Below are 18,382 nucleotides of genomic sequence, written 5' to 3' on the forward strand. Positions count from 1 at the left end.
TGCAGATCAGGGATACCAGGAGCGTTTAAGGAAACGGGGTTTGAAACTCTCAATACTGACTATCCTGTTGGCAAACGTGCAGTCTGGTGAATAAAATCGATGATCTCAGAGCTGAATCATAGGGACATTAGGGCCAGGTGTCCTTTGTTTCATGGAATCCTGGATAACCCCGTCTGTACTGGATGCAACGATTCAGATCGCCGGGTTTACTATACAGTGTCAGGATAGATCTATAGAGTCTCTCAAAAGCAGAGGTGGAGGAGTGTGCCTCATGATCAACTCTTCTTGATGAACAAATGTGTCAGTGCTGTGTCAATTCTGCTCACCAAACCTGGAATATCTAGCAATTAAGTGCCGTCCTTTTTACCTACCACAGGAAGTTTCCGGGATCATTTTGGTAGCGGTATACATTCCACCTCAGGCCAATGTCAGTCAGGCTTTAGATGATCTGAGCATTAGGATCAACATGCGTGAAACAGCGCACCCTAACACCTTCACCATCATTTTGGGGGATTTTAACCAGGCCAGTCTAAAAAATTCCCTAAGCAATTACCATCAGCAGATCACTTGCAATACCAGAGGAAACAACACACTGGACCATTGTTACACCACCATCAAGAATGCCTACTGTGCTATTCCACACCCTCACTTCGGGAAGTCTGATCACCTGGCTGTACTTCTATTCCCTGAGTATAGGCAGAGACTGAAGACTGCAGCACCAGTAGTGAGGACCAAGAAGGTATGGACAAGGCAAGCACAGGAGTATTTACAGGACTGCTTTGAATCGGTAGATTGGACTGTATTCAGGGATTCATCTTCGAATCTGGATGAGTATGCCTTAGTTGTTACCAACTTCATTAAAACTTGTGTGGATGACTGTGTGCTTACAAAGACTTACTGTATATTCCCAAACCAAAAGCGGTGGATGAACCAGGAGATACGTTGTCTGCTGAAGGTTAGTTCTGTGACATTCAAGTCTGGTGACCCAGGTCCATACCAGAAAACCAGGTATGATTCGCAGAGGGTTATCTTAAGGGCGAAGAGACAATTTCGAACGAGGTTGGAGGCAACATCAGATGTATGACAACTCTGGCAGGGTTTCCAAGACATTACTTCCTACAAAGCGGAACCCAATAACATGAATAGCAGCGATGCTTCACTACCAGATGAACTCAATGTCTTATATGCCTGCTTTGAAAGGGAGAATATAACTACAGCTATGAAGATCCCTGTTGCACCTGTTGACCCAGTGATCTCTGTCTCAGAGGCCGATGTTAAGCTTTTTAAAAAGGGTGAACCCTCGCAAGGCAGAAGGTCCTGATGGAGTATCTCATAAGGCTTGGAAAAGCTGTGCCAATCAACTGGCGGGGGTATTCAAGGATATTTTCATACTCTGACAGCAATGGGTAGAAGTTCCCACTTGCTTCAAAAAGGCAACAGGTATACCACTGCCTAAGAAGAATATGAGTTGCCTTAATGACTATTGCCCAGTAGCACCCACATCTACGGTGATGAAATGCTTTGAGAGGTTGGTCATGACTACACTGAACTCCTGCCTCAGCAAGGACCTGGACCCATTGCAATTTGCTTATTGCCACAGTAGGTGAATGGCAGATGCAATCTCAATGGCTCTTGACACGGCCTTAGACCACCTGGACAACACAAACACCCATGTCAGGATGCTGTTCATCAACTATAGCGCAGCATTCAACACCATCATTCCCACAATCCTGATTGAGAAATTACAAAACTTGGGCCTCTGTACCTCCCTCTGCAATTGGATCCTTGACTTCCTAACTGGAACACCACAGTCGGTGCGGATTGGTGATAACATCTCTTCCTTGCTGACCATCAACACTGGTGCACCTCAGGGGTGTGTGCTTAGCCCACTGCTCTACTCTCTCTATATTCACGATCGCGTGGCTAGCCGTAGCTCAAATACCATCTATGAATTTGCTGATGATACAACCATTGTTAGTAGATTCTCAGATGAAGACGAGAGGGCCTGCGGGAGCGAGATATGCCAACTAGTGGAGTGCCGCAGCAACAAACTGGCATTCAACGTCAGTAAGATGAAAGACCTGGTTGTGGACTTCAGGAAGGGTAAAACGAAGGAACACGTACCAATCCTCAGAGGAATCAGAAGTGGAAAGAGTGAGAGTTTCAAGTTCCTGGGTGTCAAAATCTCTGAGGACCTAACCTGGTCTTTATATGCAGTTCTTGTTATGAAACCAGTAACTGGTTTCACTTACCAGCAAAGATAGATATGTCAGTTGAAGTCCAATGGTACTATTTTCAAAAGTTTTATTAATAAAGGGGCACAAAAATTAAGGTTAATACTAACATTCAGATAACATGCATCAATACTCAATCTAAAACGCAGGTACATTAATAATCACTCAGAAATAAGCTCTTTCGTTGTCTAGGGTATAATACTGAGTCCAATTGGAAATATAAAGAGTCACTCTGAAGTCTGCAGGCTTTTCCCTTTTTGGTTTCACGTGTTGGAGAGAGAGAGAGATAAACGGAAAAACTTGCCCAAAACATCCGTGGAATCAGGGGAGCGATCTTCCCCGTTGTTAGTTAAAAGCGATCTTCCGTTGGTTCTAGCCACAAACCCCGCATTCGGAATTTAACGCACGTGGCTTCCTTCAAAATGGCTTCCCGTTCCCACAGGAAGCGGTATCGTGCTTCTTGGTGTCTCCTTGGTGCGTCTGAGGGTCGTCCTCTTTCAGACCCTTCTTTATACTGCCTCACGGGATCTCAGGTGTCAATCAGGTTGCAGGTGATGCAATCTCTCTCTCAACCAGCCCACTTTGCCCGAGGGCTTTACAATGTCCCTGCGAGTGGGCACGTCTGCAGTTCCCAGGTGTCTCCTGAGAACAATGCCACAGTCGCCAGCTTTTGTCCCAGTGGAATGCGGTATCCAGCACGTCGCTGTCTTTCCATTTCCTGTGTCCATTCGGCCTGTCTCTCTCTCTCTCTCTTGCTCTCTCTCTCGGGTCATTGACCCCCCTTTCACTAGGGCTCTTGCAATTCTCACAAAGGAGGGGGCTGGTATCATAACACCTCCCCTCTTAAAGGTTTTTTACCAGCGGTTAAAAACACAGAGTGGTACAGTCTTACAGAAATTCTGAATCTAACACAATACAGAAGCTTTTCTTTTCACTACAGAGTAATACAGTTATACATTCAAGTCAGCATCTAAACAGGTAACAAGTACAGTGCCCCTTTCCTTTAATACCTTAACCTCACGTGCCATGCTAACGCCTGGCAGCATCAGACTTCAGCTCAATAACCAGCTTATTTATTTGCTTTCTTCAGCAACATAACTAAGGAGGTGTGATCTTAGCTTAGGTGCATCTACAAAAGTTTATGCGAATACTAATCGTTTCGGTCGGTTTACTTCGCCGGCAGGTCTCCAAAGGTCTGTCTTTATTATTCACAGGCTTTGGCGCAACCCGTAAAACCTGCTTTGCTGTTTAAAAAAAAATGGCATCCCCCATTAACCGTCACCTCTTTTCTGGCGAGTCCCCCCGTTGGGACTTTGAGTAATTTGGCGTGGTGAACTCCCGCCCGCCTCGTTCATCGGGGCTATTTTTTTCAACACCATGCCCCAAACTGTCAAGACCCTTCAGGCTATTTGTTTTTAATTCCAACTCCTCTTTCAGGTAGCATTTCGAATGCAACCTCTTCACACCCCACCCTGGCGTAACAATAGAGTGGGGGGCCCCGCTATTTCCCGACTCACTCTGTGAGCGATCTGCCAGGTTTAAAATTTCTTCCTTCGACTTGGGAACTACAGACTTTCCGTTTCTTTCAATAACAATCCTCATTCCCCCCTTAAATTCGGCATTAACCTTGGCCCCACTCTCGAATACAAACACCGTGGAACTCACACTTCCCACGGTTACCAAGGTTAACCCTTTTCCTACTGAACCAACCCTATCTGATCCACAAAGACGGCCGCCCCGTTCCCCTGAATCAAACACCTCAGACTTCCCCTGAGCTCTGTTACCAGGTTCAGCACCACGTGCGCCCCCATCTTGGACACACTCAAATGGGACATTGGCCTCTCCCAGGCTTTCAATACCCGTACCTTTTTCAAATTCTAACGTCCCCCGATCCTTCCAGTTACTCTCTAGGCAGCCCCCCGTTGGGGAAGGCGCAACCCTGCGAGCTGAAACAACCTCCTCGGCCATTTCAGCTGACTTCTCCACAGCAAGGATACCCTTCCTCTCTAAGACTGCCCTCATTTCACTCTCGGGACCATCGAGAACACCTTTAGAACTCTGAACTTCTTCAAACAATTCTGCCAAACCAGACAGATTAACCATGTCCAACTCTGGACATTTTAACAACTTTATCCGTTTCTCAACTTTAGTTCCTACCTCTAGGACCTTGCTCTTCACTAAGGGCAGGGCTATTTCCTCTCCCTTACCCCCTTTTACTTTACTGCTTTCTGTTTTACCACCCTCGGAACCCTCATGGTACAGGGTCGGTAAAAACATCTTGGCCAGATTACTGCTGGCCCGATTTAAACTGCTCACTGCTTTTCTGGACAGGCTGCGTGTGACCGCGCATGCGCGATAGCTTTGGGACTCTAGGGGCGGGGCCACCGCACTCGCCAGTCTGCGGGTCGGCATCATAGCTGCCACCGTTTCAAAAAACAAGAAATAACTATCAACATCCGTCTCTTCGAACGGAGGTACTACTCTCAGCTCCCGACTAACATTAAACCGCTCTCTCCTTAGCTCCTCCCTCTCTCTTTCTCTCCCCGCTGCCGCTCTCTCGGCTGCTGCTAACTCTCTGATCCGAATTTCATGCTGTCTTTGCCTCTCAGCTTGATCCTGCTCGTTTTCCACCTCTAACCCCTTCGCCAAATTTAACAAGTCTGATTTGGTGCTCACCTCTAGCGCCGCCACAGTCGCGTTTTTCATAAATTCACACACGTCCATCTTTGCTGGTTTTTCTGTCTGGCTACCTGCGTACCAGATCCAAATTATTTTTTTTTGACTTACAATCCCGATTGACTGACCTCCCCCTTTTTGGTGTCAAATCCCGAGACGAGAACCCCACTTGTTATGAAACCAGTAACCAGTATTGAAACCAGTAACCAGTATGAAACCAGTATTGACCCCCCTTTCACTAGGGCTCTTGCAATTCTCACAAAGGAGGGGGCTGGTATCATAACAATATGCAGTTATAAAGAAGGCAAGACAGTGACTATACTTCATGGGGAGTTTGAAGAGATCTGGTATGTCAACAAATACGCTCAAAAACTTCTATAGATTTACCATGGAGAGCATTCTGACAGGTTGCATAGACTGGTAGTTGCCCAAGCAGCAAGTCTCCCCTCTCCATGCCACCGATGTTCAAGGGAAGGGCAAGGGCTGTTATAGCTTGGCACCAGTGACGTCACAGGAGTTGCCAGAGCGATGTTGAAGGCAACGTCGGACTACCTTATTTTTTCTTAGGGTTTACTCCCGAAGCCTTTCCCATAAGTAGGTATGGCTGCAAGGCAGCGGAGATTTGAAATCGGAGTTTTCCCTCTCTTAGGTGGACTGCCTTCCCAGCCTGACGAGCTCCATCTACCTGAAGCACTGGTTTTAAGGCGCCAGAACCCGCCTTCACCCCTTCTCCTATCAGTAGAAACATTTCCACCGGGCTTAGAGGCACACAAGAAGGCCAGGAGTTGGACTTGGTTGTCAGAGGCTATTTGAGGCACATGCCGTGAGGAGCACTTTTAGATAGTGGGAACTTGTCATCATTACCACTCCTCAGCTTGACAACCTTGGAACCCATCTTGGGTACTAGCCTGCAAAGTACCCAAGACATCTTCAAGGAGCAGTGTCTCAGAAAAACAGCATTCATTATTAAGGACCCAGCACCCAGGGCATGCCCTTTTCTCACTGTTACCATCAAGTAGGAGGTACAGAAGCCTGAAGCCACACACTCAGCGATTCAGGAACAGCTTCTTCCCCTCTGCCATCTGATTCCTAAATGGACATTGAACACTACCTCACTTTTTTAATGTATATTATTTCTGGTTTTTGCACAATTTTTAATCTATTCAATATTCGTAGTTTTTTTTTCTTCTACATTATGTATCACATTGAACTGCTGCTGCAAAATTAACAAATTTCACAACACATGCTGGAGATAATAAACCTGATTCTGATTCCCTTTGCAGCCAGGTTTGGGGCTGTCCAAGGCACAGTTAGATACAATGATAGGCTTTATAAGTCACAGAGAATGCAATAGGAAGGTAATGTGGAATCTTTACAAGATCGGTTGAACTTGAACTGGAGTATTGGTATTCTGGTAAACATGCTGGAGGAATAACAACAAGATATAGTAAAATGGTTCTGGGCATCAGGTAGTTCAGTTACATGGATTAAATGGAGAAGCTAGATCTATTCCTATAGTGAAAAGGGATAAATGATCATTTGATGAAAGTGTTTCAGAATCAAGGGTCTGGATGACTTGTATAATGAGTGATTTCATTTGGAATAAAGGTTGAAAAAAATCGCAGGGAGGTAGAAATATTCATGTAGTGGCTAATTGCAAAGTGCAATTCACACCCTGTGAGGATGCTAAATGCCAATTCATCTGTTGCCTTCAAGTCACAGTTAGATGTTTAAGGAATGGATAAAAGTAATTTGGGGCAATGGGGAATGAGATTGTTAGATTGCTCTCGAGTGGGAATAAAAGGATCCTTTTCTGGTTAGCTGCCAGTGACTCGTGGTGTTCCATGGGGGACGGTGTTGGGAGTGCTTTTTATGTTGTGTATCAATGATTTAGATGATTGAAAAGATGGCTTTGTTGCAGAGTTTGCAGGTGATACGAAGATTGGTGGAGAGGCAAGAATTGTTGAGGAAATGGGAGGGCTACAGAAGAATTTAGATTAGGAGAATGGCAAGAAAGTGGCAAATGAAATACAATGTTTGAAAATGCATGGTCATGCAATTCAGTAGAAGAAATAAATGTACAGACTATTTTCTAAAGGTGGGGGGGGGGGGATCCAAAAATCTGAGATGCAAAGGGATGTGGAGACCTTGTGCAGTACAACTGTAGTGTTCTCACACAGGTGTAAAAACTCTGAACTAAACATGCAGTATAAACCGGAGTCAATGAGGCGCGATCCCAGTAAGATTAATGGTTTACGGTTTACTGTTCACTCTTCCACATTAACGTATGGTGAAAACTGTTGATAAAACAATACAAAATATATACAGTATTTTATTTCCTTCTTGGCATCACATTTACATCATAAATACTTGCAAAAGTAAAACTACAACAAACTATATTACATTAAAGTACAACATACAGTCAGAATCTACTTACGCCATCAACTGCTTTAAATACACTCCAACACAAACTATCCACAACTCTTTAAATAACAAAGAACATAAACTTTATCAAACATCATTACTTTTCTCTAAACCGGTATTTTCCCACAGGACGCAGCGAAACCGGGTGTGACATCATCACATGCCGCAATATATTACAGACAGCGAATTTACTTTCAACAACCTTAACTTTAACTAGAAAACTATTACAAACGAATTACGAAAGCGAAAATATAATAAACTAAACAAATGCCTTATGGGCAACACACTCCCCGCCTGACCTTCGGTCACTGTGAGCATAATGCAAACTTCAGTCTCTAAATCAGTCCTTAGGTAAAAGTAGAATGACTTCTGCAACTGGCCTTTGGTAAGTTTTCACATGACCTTGGTCAGAAGTTTTCAACTCAACCTTCCTGACATGTCCATCCCTACCAGGGAATGTGGCAGTGATTCTGGCCATTGGCCAGCAGTTGCGGGCAATCTGCTTATCCCTGAGCAGGACTAAATCTCCAACTTAAAGATTCCTGCGAGGTTCTGTCCACTTTTGTCTATTTTGCAACAAAGGTAGATATTCATGTCTCTGAGACCAGAACTGATTTGCAAGAGCCTGAACCTGTCTCCATTGCTTTGTGTACAAATCCTTATCTGAGAAGTCCCCAGGTGGAGGGGGAGCTCCTGTCTTCTGCGTAAGGAGCATTAATGGCGAGAGTATGAAGGGGCTTTCCGGGTCAGAAGAGACAGGTAGGAGTGGTCGTTCATTTATAATGGCTGTGATCTCTGCCATTAGTGTGCACAGTACTTTGTGGGTCAGTCGGGTGCGTTGCTGCAGAAACATTGAATCAAGGATCCTTCTGGCAATACCAATCATCCACTCCCATGAGCCTCCCGTGTGAGAGGCATGTGGTGTGTTGAACTCCCAGTTGCATCCCTGCTCGCTGAGGTACCTTTGCACCATCTTGTCCATCCCGAGCTCCTTGGACGCTCCCAACAAAGTTTGTGCCATAATCAGACCTTAACTGTTTTGCAGGGCCTCTTAGTGCAAAGAAACGCCTGAGAGCATTAATGCAGCTGGATGTATCCAAAGATTCGATGACTTCAATGTGTACCGCTCTCGAACTCATGCAGCTGAACATGATGGCCCACCGTTTGCTCTCTGCTTGTCCTCCTCTTGTGCGTCTAGTGGTGATAGTCCACGGACCAAATACATCGAGCCCCACATACGTAAAAGGAGGGCAGGCTTCAAGGCGTTCTGGTGGGAGGTCCGCCATACGTTGAGCTTCCATCTTCCCTCGCAGTTTCCTGCGTGGGATATGAAGCTGTTTTAGATCTTGAAGTGAATCTCTCCAAGCCTCCCATCTGTTTAGCTTGTCTTCTGGTAGATAGATAGATAGATACTTTATTCATCCCCATGGGGAAATTCAACTTTTTTCCAATGTCCCATACACTTGTTGTAGCAAAACTAATTACATACAATACTTAACTCAGTAAAGAATATGATATGGGGAGTATCCCAGTCGGAGAGCTCAGAGGTAAGTTCCCTGAGAAGGGCTCTTCCTTGGATCGTAACTGGCGCCAGTAGACCCAAGGGATCAAAAACACTGTTGACAGTGGAGAGAACTCCACGGCGGGTGAATGGCTTGATCACGGTCGGCACGGAGAACATGAATGTGTCAGTCGTAATCTCCCAAAGGAGGCCCAAACTCCTTTGTGTGGGTATGGTTTCTCCATCTAGATCTAGGTCTTTGATTGCCGGAGCACAGTCATCGTGTGGAAAGGCCTCCATTACTGCCTGACAGTTTGATGCGAACTTGTGCAAGCGGAGGTTTAACTCAGCGAGTGAGGCTTGTGTAAGTCGGAACAGATCGATTGCTTCGTCTTCTTTCTGTAGCGATATCAAGCCGTCATCGACATAGAAGTGCCTTTCTACAAACTTAACGGTGTCATCGCCATGCTCCTGTGCGCCCTCTCTGATGGCTCTTCGCAGCCCATAGATGGCCACGGCGGGTGATCGACTATTGCCGATAACGTGGACTTTCATCCGGTACTCAATGACTTCCTTGTTAATGTCATTGTCCTTGTGCCATAAGAAACGGAGGAAATTGCGATTGTCTTCCTGTACTAAGAAGCAATGGAACATCTGCTGGATGTCTGCTAAGATTGTGACCTTCTCCTTCCGGAAGCGCAGCAGGACCCCGAGAAGGGTATTGTTGATGTTGGGGCCTGTGAGGAGCACGTCATTAAGGGAGATACCAGTGCACTGAGCACTGGAGTCAAAGACCACCTTGATCTGATTGGGCTCTTGTGGGTGGTAAACCCCAAACGTTGGGAGGTACCAGCACTCCTCACCTTCTCTCAGTTGCGGTGCTACTTCAGCATGTCCATTAGCGAAAATCTTCTCTATGAATGCTACGTATTGTTGCTGCATCTCGGGTTTCCTTTTCAGGGTTTTTTGCAAAGACGTGAACTGCTTGACTGCCTGCTCTTTGTTGTTTGGCAAGCGCTGGCGTGGTTCTCTGAAAGGTAGTGGGGCAACCCAGTTATTTGCTTCATCTCTGAAGACCTTGGTGTCCATTATTTTTAAGAAGATGGCGTCTTGTGCCGATGGAGCAAGTTTATTATCATACTCAGTTTGAGCGAAGACCGACTGTCCCAGTGTCTTGTCAGTTACTTTAGTACGCTTGTTAAAGCCCTGTTATGCTTCCTTGATACACATGTAGCTTGTGCAGGGTTGAAAAATTGAATGGCGGCCACTCTCTAGCACCTTGGTCTTGAGTATGTTAACTGTCGGTTTGTGTACATTGCCAAGGCACACCTCTCCTATCACCACCCAGCCCAGATCCAGGCGTTGGGCAAAGGGGGCGTTGTGTGGTCCATTGACCTGCTGCCTGACCTTGTGCACCTGGAGAACATCTCTTCCTAGTAGCAGAAGTATTTCTGCTTTTGGGTCCAGTTCTGGGATGTGCTTGGCAATGTGGTGGAGATGGGCTGGTGTCGCACAGCGCTTGGCGTCGGGATCTCGGTGCTGTTATTCAAAATTTCATTACACTCTTAAGAGCGGAGGGAGACAGATGACAACTTTACCATCCAGCGACTCAAGCTGGAAGCCTTCTGCCTTCCTCCCATATGTTTCTACGCTGCTTGAGCAAGTTCTAAGGTAGTATGGGAACTGATTACTCTCTACGTTGAACAAATCAAAGAACTCTGGTCTGACTAGTGAGCGATTGCTCTGGTCGTCCAGAATTACATAGGCTTTGATGGCCTTGTCTTTGGCTTCCTTAGGGTACACCTTAGTGAAACAGATCTTTGAACAAGAACGGCTTGACTGACCTTGACCGCAAACTTCTGTGCAGCTTGAGCTGACAACAGTTGTCTTGGAGTGATCCTCTTCCTCCCCGCCGTCCTCTTGTGAGGGTGAAGGAGCTTTGTCAGTTTGCGGTAACGTGCCGGAGTGCACAGCCCCATCGTGATTAGTGCTATTACATTCCGAGCAACTCACGGGGATCGTACACTCTCTAGCAAGGTGAGAGGTAGAGGAACAGCATTTAAAACATTTTTTTCTCTTTGAGAAGGGCCATCCTCTCGTCAAAGGGTTTTTTCCTAATCGTTCTGCATTTTTTGCTAGGGTCATTGTTAGTTGTAGAGACTTCAGTTTTATGCACTGAGACAGGTTTATTGATGTTAAAATTATTCGAAGTGGATTTGACTGGCTTGGTGTGAATTGTACTGCTACCTTGACTCATGAAGCTAGGGTCGTTTCAATTCTTCACTTCCTTGCACACAAACCTAGTGAAATACTCAAAGGGAGGAAATTGACCATCGTTCTTTTCCTTGTACTCTGAGCCAACAGACACCCACCTTTCCTGCAGCCCAAATGGAAGTTCGTCCACGATTGGTCTAATTCCGTATGAAGTAACTAAATATGACAGGCCAGTTAAATATCCATTTTCTTTAGCGCCTTCAATCTCCATGAGTAGATCTCCGAGCTCTCTTAGCTTAGTGTGGTCTTTGGCTGACACCTTGGGAAAATTTTCCAGGCGTCGAAATAGTGCCGTTTCAATAATTTCAGGGGCCGCATAGCACTCCCGAAGTCTCCCCCATGCTTTGCATAAGGCTAGCTTGGGGTTGTTGATGTACACTGAACGTATGCGTCTCACCTGTTCGCATGATTCATTTCCCAGCCATTTCGTCATAAGATTCAACTCTTGGGTTGCTCCGAGCTGGACTCCGTGGATAGCGTTGGCGAATGAGGAGTACCATGCACGGTAATTTTCAGGCTTATCGTCAAACTTGTATAGTCCTGAAGTAACGAGATCTCGTCGTGCTAAATACTGTGCCATGGGTTCAACTGCAAGTGGCATGCTGGCTGGGGGAATATGTCGGTGGGTATATGACTGAGGGTGTACATTTGTTATGGGATTTGCTGTTCTGAATTCAGCCTTTGCCTCTCCTCTCGCCAAATCTGGTAAGTTTGGTGTTGAGAAGTATTTGTCATCAGCCCTTTAATTCTTGAATTCGTCGCAAAGTTGCAAGGGTAAATTATCTTCCTCAGATGGATGTGATGCAATTGGACTTCTCTTTGACTCCTCATGAAATGGGATGTTAGCATATAAGTATGGAGAGGAAGAACGACTCTTCAAGTCCATTTGAGATCGGACGTAGTCGCTTGTGCGTTCCAATCTGGTCCTTTCTGAAGTAGATTTTACGTCATCCAGAACGTGCATTTTCTAATATCTCTGCTTCCACCCTGGCAGCTTCAGTTTCTCGGTGTAGCATCAGCACTTCTAACTCTGCTTCTATCCTTACCCTATCCAACTGGTTTTTGGCTTCTCTGGCAGCCGCTTCCTTATGGTTTTTGGCTTCTCTGGCAACTGCTTCCTGTTCAGCATATGATGCTCGCACCTTAGCGGTTTCTGCTTTAGCTCTTGCGTGGGCAGTCTTATTTGTTGATGCCCTACTACTCCTGGCGCTGAATGGCAACGACTTGACGCTGGATCACGATGCCATCGTAGCACTTGAAACACCTGGTAATGCTGCCTTTTCACTGTAGTGTTCTCACACAGGTGTAAAAACTCTGAACTAAACACGCAGTATAAACCGGAGTCAATGAGGCACGATCCCAGTAAGATTAACCGTTTACTGTTCACTCTTCCACATTAACGTATGGTGAAAACTTGATAAAACAATACAAAATATATACAATATTTGTTTCCTTCTTGGCATCACATTTACATCATAAATACTTGCAAAAATAAAACTACAACAAACTATGTTACATTAAAGTACAACATACAATCAGAATCTATCTACACCATCAACTGCTTTAAATACACTCCCAACACAAACTATCCGCAACTCTTTAAATAACAAAGAACATAAACTTTATCAACCGTCATTACTTTTAACAGAATCAGCGCTAACATTTTTACTTCAACATATCGATTATCTTATGAACTTACGGCATCGCTTCTATGATGTTTCTAGTGCGTAGAAAGAAAACTTCTCGCGCTGATCCTGCACACACAAGCCCCCACCGTCCCATTTCTCCAAACCGGTATTTTCCCACAGGACACAGCGAAACCGGGTGTGACATCATCACATGCCGCGATATATCACAGACAACGAATTTACTTTCAACAACCTTAACTTTAACTAGAAAACGATTACAAACAAATTACTAAAGCGAAAATATAATAAACTAAATGAATGCCTTAAGGGCAACACAACAACCTAAAGGTTAACTTGCAGGTAGAGTCAGTGGAGAGGGAGGCAAATGCAATGTTAGCATTCATTTCAACAGGTTTAGAATATAAAAGCAGGGATGTGATGCTGAGGCTTTATAAAGGCACTGGCAAGGCCTCACTTTGAGTATTGTGAACAGTTTTGGGCTCCTCATCGAAGAAAATATGTGCTGGCATTGGAGAAGGTTCAGAGGAGGTTCACAAGGATGATTCCAGGAATGAAAGGTTTATCATGTGAGGAATGTATGATAGCTCTGGGCCTGTACTTGCTGAACTTTAAAGAGGGGGGAGATCCCATTGAAGCCATTCGAATGTTGGAAGGCCTAGACAGAGTAGATGTCGAAAGGATGTTTCCCATGGTGGGTAAGTCTGGGACAAGAGGGCACATATTGATAGGTTCTTAATTGACTATGACATCAAAGGTTACGGGGAGAAGGTCGGGGAATGGGGCTGAATAGGGAAGAAAAAGATCAACCATGATTGAATGGCAGAGATTCAATAGGCCAAATGGCCTGATTCTGCTCCTATGTCTTGGCCTCTCACAGAGACCAGGCATGTTCTCCACAGCAACACACACAAAATGCTGGTGAAACGCAACAGGCCATGCAGCATCAATAGGAAGAAGTACAGTTGACGTTTCAGGCCGAGACCCTTCGTCAGGACTAACTAGCTCTTCTCTTAGTTAGTCCTGACCAAGGGTCTCGGCTCAAAACATCATCTGTATTTCTTCCTATAGATGCTGCCTGGCCTGCTGCATTCCACCAGCATTTTGTGTGTGTTGCTTTAATTTCCAGCATCTGCAGATTTCCTCGTGTTTATGTTCACCACAGGCTGCCATCCATGGTGTGATCATTTTAAAAATCTTTCAATAGAGAAGGAAGAAAAATGCCAAGTAAATTCAAATCAAGTAGAATTGCAGCTTAACTTTATACAGAAATGGTAACATTAATATCATTAATTTAGTTGAAATTAATGTTCTCTCTAGGCGACATTCTTCCTTTAATATCAATCTGATTTATAGGACCAGGAAGCAGTGAAGCAGGCCAGGAATTATCTCGAGTTTACAGAAGATTCCGTGCAAGTTCCAAGGAGCCTTGTAGGTGAGTCTGTCATTTACAACTTGTAATTTATTAAGTTTGTTACATCTGAGTTTGATTGCTATCAATATCAAGGAATTTTTTGTCTAGGAAAAGTAATAGGCAAAAATGGAAAACTCATACAAGAAATTGTGGACAAATCCGGAGTTGTCCGAGTGAGAATTGAAGGAGATGGTGATAAGAAGATTCCAAGGGAAGAGGTATGTGTAGCAATGCTGCAGCTAGTTTTTGCAAAAACTGTAACAGAAGTATGTAAGTGATTTCAAATACATCATCCTGAATTTGTGACTTCCAGCAACAAGGGAGCAGTTATATTTTCCCCATCCCCTTGTCTTCCATACTTCCCATTGCTCTGATCTACCCCCTTTTGTCCCTCAGCTCCTAATATGGGGCCTCCATTGGACGGGATCGACCATGGATGTTGTGTCCTAGCTATGTCTGCAACCCAGGGCAGTGAAGTATGGAGAGTAAACTGTTGTCATTTCAGCAGGCTTCCCCTCTCCACACAGCTGATGAATCTAAAGGAACAGCAGAGACCGATACAATTTGACACCAACAAGTTGCAGAAGTTGTCAGTCAGTGTTGAATTTAGTGTAGGACCATCTTAGGAACTCCCGCTCTGGATTTTTCCTCTGCGTTTACTCCTGAAGCCTCCTCCGTGAGTGGGTATAGCTACAAGACAGCAGAGGTTTGTGACCAGTATTTTCCTTCTCCTAAATTACTTCCTGCTAAATCCCATGAAGTAAACTAAGTCCCATACTCCACTCCTTGCAATTAACAAATTTTGTTAACACTTTTTGCCTACTATCTAATAAAGATTGTTGAAGCAGGTAGCCATTTCTGTTTCCAACCTTGGGGTCATATTTGATCCTGAGAGAAGCTTCACTCACACCTGTGTCATTACCAAGAATAGATTTTTCCTTATTGCCTATCTGCCTTTGTTCACCTTTGCTAGAAGTCTCATTTTGCAATTTTTTTTTCTCTTCTGACTTCACGTTTCTATGTTAAAAGCAAAGAACTTGCATGTCACCATATTCAACCTTAAGATTTATTTTTGCACAGGCATTCACAGTAAATACAAGAAATACAATTGAGTCAGTGAAAGACCACAGCTAACAGGGTGGACAATGAACTGAGCAAATACAAAAGGAAGGAAGGAAAGAAATAAGAATAAATGCATAAGAAATACATATCAAGAACATGAGATGAGTGCTGGAAAGTGACTCCATAGTTTGTGAGAACAGTTCATTGATGGTGAGAGTGAAGTTGAGGGACGTTATTCCCTCTGGTTCAAAAGAGAATAGTTGAAGGATAATAACTGTTCCTGAACCTGGTGGTGTGGGTAATAAGGTTCCTGTACCACCTTCCTGATAGCAGCAATGAGAAGAGAACATGGCCTGGATGATGGGATTCTTGATGATGGATGTTGCTTTCCTGCGACATGGCTCCTTGTAGATATGCTCAGTGGTGGGAAGGGTTTTACCTGTGATGGACTGGGCCATATGCACTACTTTTTTGTAGGCTTTTCCATTCAAGGGCATTGGTGTTTCCATACCTTTCTGATTGAATTATTGTATGCAAACAACACGCAAAATGCTGAAGGAACTCAGCAGGCCAGGCAGCATCTACAGTAAAGAGTACATTCGACATTTTGGGTCGAGACCCTTCAGCAGGACACTTCTGTGCAAAGTTCATCCAGAAATTTCTTCCCGTTGTGATAAATAATCACAGTCCTGAAATGTTAGCTATTTCTTTTTGCTAACTTCAACATTTTCTGATGTTTCAGATTTACAATTCCTGCAACATTTTCAAAACTCATTTGTACATTTGAAAAGACTGAAAAAAGCAGGAAAGAAAAAAATGGTCCTTCAAAGCTGCTTCATCATTGTGATAGATCTTAACTCATCTAATCTTTAATTACTCTGCTTTGATTTGCTGCACTTTACTGCAAGTTCACCATCACCTTCAACTGCCCTACAATTCATCTTCCACAGCTTTCTGGAGTAGATAATTTCAAAGATTCACAACCCCTCCTCCCCCTTCAAGTAGATAACCCTTTATTGTGAAACTGTCCAAAGATTCTGTGTTCTCAAGAGGGGAAGCATCCTGTCAGCATCTTGCCTGTCAAACCCTTCAGAACCCATGTTTCTCATTCTTCCAACTCCAGTAAGTGTAGACTCACTATTTCCTCAAGGTAGCCAGTCAATTGTAGGAATCAGCTTAGTAAATCTTCTTTGAACTGCCTGTAATGGAAGTATATATCTCTTAAGAAAGAGACCAAAACTGTACACAGTACTTGGGTACGGTCTCACTGATATCCTAAATGGTTCTTTCAAGGCTTCCCACTCTTGTACTCCATCTTCCTTTTAATAATGGCCAAACTCATCCAGTTTGCCCATGATCCTTGTGCTTGCTAACATGCATTAAGTCCTAGTTGAAAAAAACACCTATTTCAGTGTCGTTTACAAACCCGTTCATAGCTCCACTCTTTTACTTTTTGTTATCTCCCCAATCCTATAATTCTCTTATTTTTTAAATTCCTTTTTCAGGATTTCGGCATCTCTTTTATTATCCATTTCAAATTATTTGCCCAACTGAAGAATTTTTACATCTTCAATCTCAGCTTCAATCAAAACTATTTAATTCTACGGATGGCAGTGGGTGGAGATGCATCTCTACCAAAGAAGGTGTAAGGTGTTCCTTCCTTCCACAAGCTTGTAGGTCACCCTTAGGTAAGGTGTAGCACCTGCTTAGTACACCCCCCCCCCCCACCCCCCCCATCAGGATCACATGAAACTTTGGGAGCAGGTGGTGAATATCACAGGTCTTGGTTATGTGACCACTGACACATTGCAGACAAACTCTGAAGAGTATTCATGATGGATGGAGTCATCCATATTGTAAGACACTGTTCAGAAGAAGGCAATGGCAAACCACTTCAGTAGAATTTGCTAAGACCAATCTTGGTCATAGATCATGATTGCCCACATCATACGGCACAACACATGATGATGATGATGAGTGGTATTAGCCATAACTTTGCATAAATGACTTTATCAACATCTTAAGGTGAGCTTAGAGTTTTCTTTCCATTGACTACGAAGGATGAAAATGTCTCAGCTTTAACAATAGATCTTAGCTCTATGGATTAGTCTAACCTTTTAAAATAAAAGTTCTTCCAAACTATCCATCTTTTCTAAAAATAGAATGGGATGCTCAAGGACTACTACCAAAATAGCCCACAGCTAGACTTCCTGAGGACAAAGGTTGATGCATGTTTGGTGGAACAGGATAGAATTCTGCAGAACTTGATGAATCTGACTAAATCTCCAGAAATTTCATAAGATAAAGAACTTAATTTCCTGGCTCACCGAATTCACCATTGTGTTCAGATGTTGCCAATACGTTAACCCGTGTTCTCTATGGATTCTTGGCTTCTTGAATACAATTTATATTTGATCTTACAAAATATAAACCAATTATTAATAGGGTAGCATATTGAAATGTTACAAACTGAGTTGTGCCAATGAAAAAGTTTTAATTTGTGAGATTGTTTATATTAAGGGTGTTAATATTTCAATGATCATTTACAGGGCATGGTTCCTTTTGTGTTTGTTGGAACAAAGGAAAGCATAAGCAATGCTCGTGTTCTATTAGACTACCATCTAAATTACTTAAAGGTAAGAGCTGAACTTCCTCTTGTTATACTAGTTAGCTGCTAGTTATTTTCATTTCCTTGTAACTACTTTATGCCTAAAGGCTTTTCTATTTCTTGTATTGATACTTAATGGAGAATGGACTTTCATGATCATAGTGTCCTGAAATGTGAATAGCTCCTTTCCTTAGACAGCTAGGTTTCATTTCAGGACTTAGCAATTGCTCGAGGACTTTTGTATCTTTTCCTTTTTTAATCCTGGTATGCATATGTTAGAACAAACACAAGGAAATCTGCAGATGCTGGAAATTCAAACAACACACACAAAATGCTGGTGGAACACAGCCTTGGTCCTGACGAAGGGTCTCGGCCCGAAATGTCAACAGTGCTTCTCCTTATAGATGCTGACTGGCCTGCTGTGTTCCACCAGCATTTTGTGTGTGTTGTTATGCATATGTTAGAGTTGAATTTGCTTCCCATTCAATCTTGCAGGTTGTGGTCACCGCTAACGGAGGCAGTATTTACAGAATCAGAATCCGA

The 18,382-nt window shown here is 43.8% G+C and overlaps 1 protein-coding gene across 5 annotated transcripts in view; it reads left to right on the forward strand.

Moving 5' to 3' along the window:
• The window catches only part of fmr1 (fragile X messenger ribonucleoprotein 1), a 96,917-nt gene that overhangs the window by 61,075 nt on the left and 17,460 nt on the right, over positions 1-18,382 (forward strand). For all 5 annotated transcript variants that reach the window (XM_073057775.1, XM_073057776.1, XM_073057778.1 and 2 more), the window contains 3 exons: positions 14,112-14,190; positions 14,278-14,387; positions 17,781-17,867. In XM_073057775.1, coding sequence (XP_072913876.1) covers positions 14,112-14,190; positions 14,278-14,387; positions 17,781-17,867 — 276 coding nt within the window. The remainder of the gene's footprint in view (positions 1-14,111; positions 14,191-14,277; positions 14,388-17,780; positions 17,868-18,382) is intronic.

Source organism: Hemitrygon akajei, chromosome 10 (genome assembly GCF_048418815.1).
Source record: "Hemitrygon akajei chromosome 10, sHemAka1.3, whole genome shotgun sequence".
Lineage (NCBI taxonomy): Eukaryota > Metazoa > Chordata > Chondrichthyes > Myliobatiformes > Dasyatidae > Hemitrygon > Hemitrygon akajei.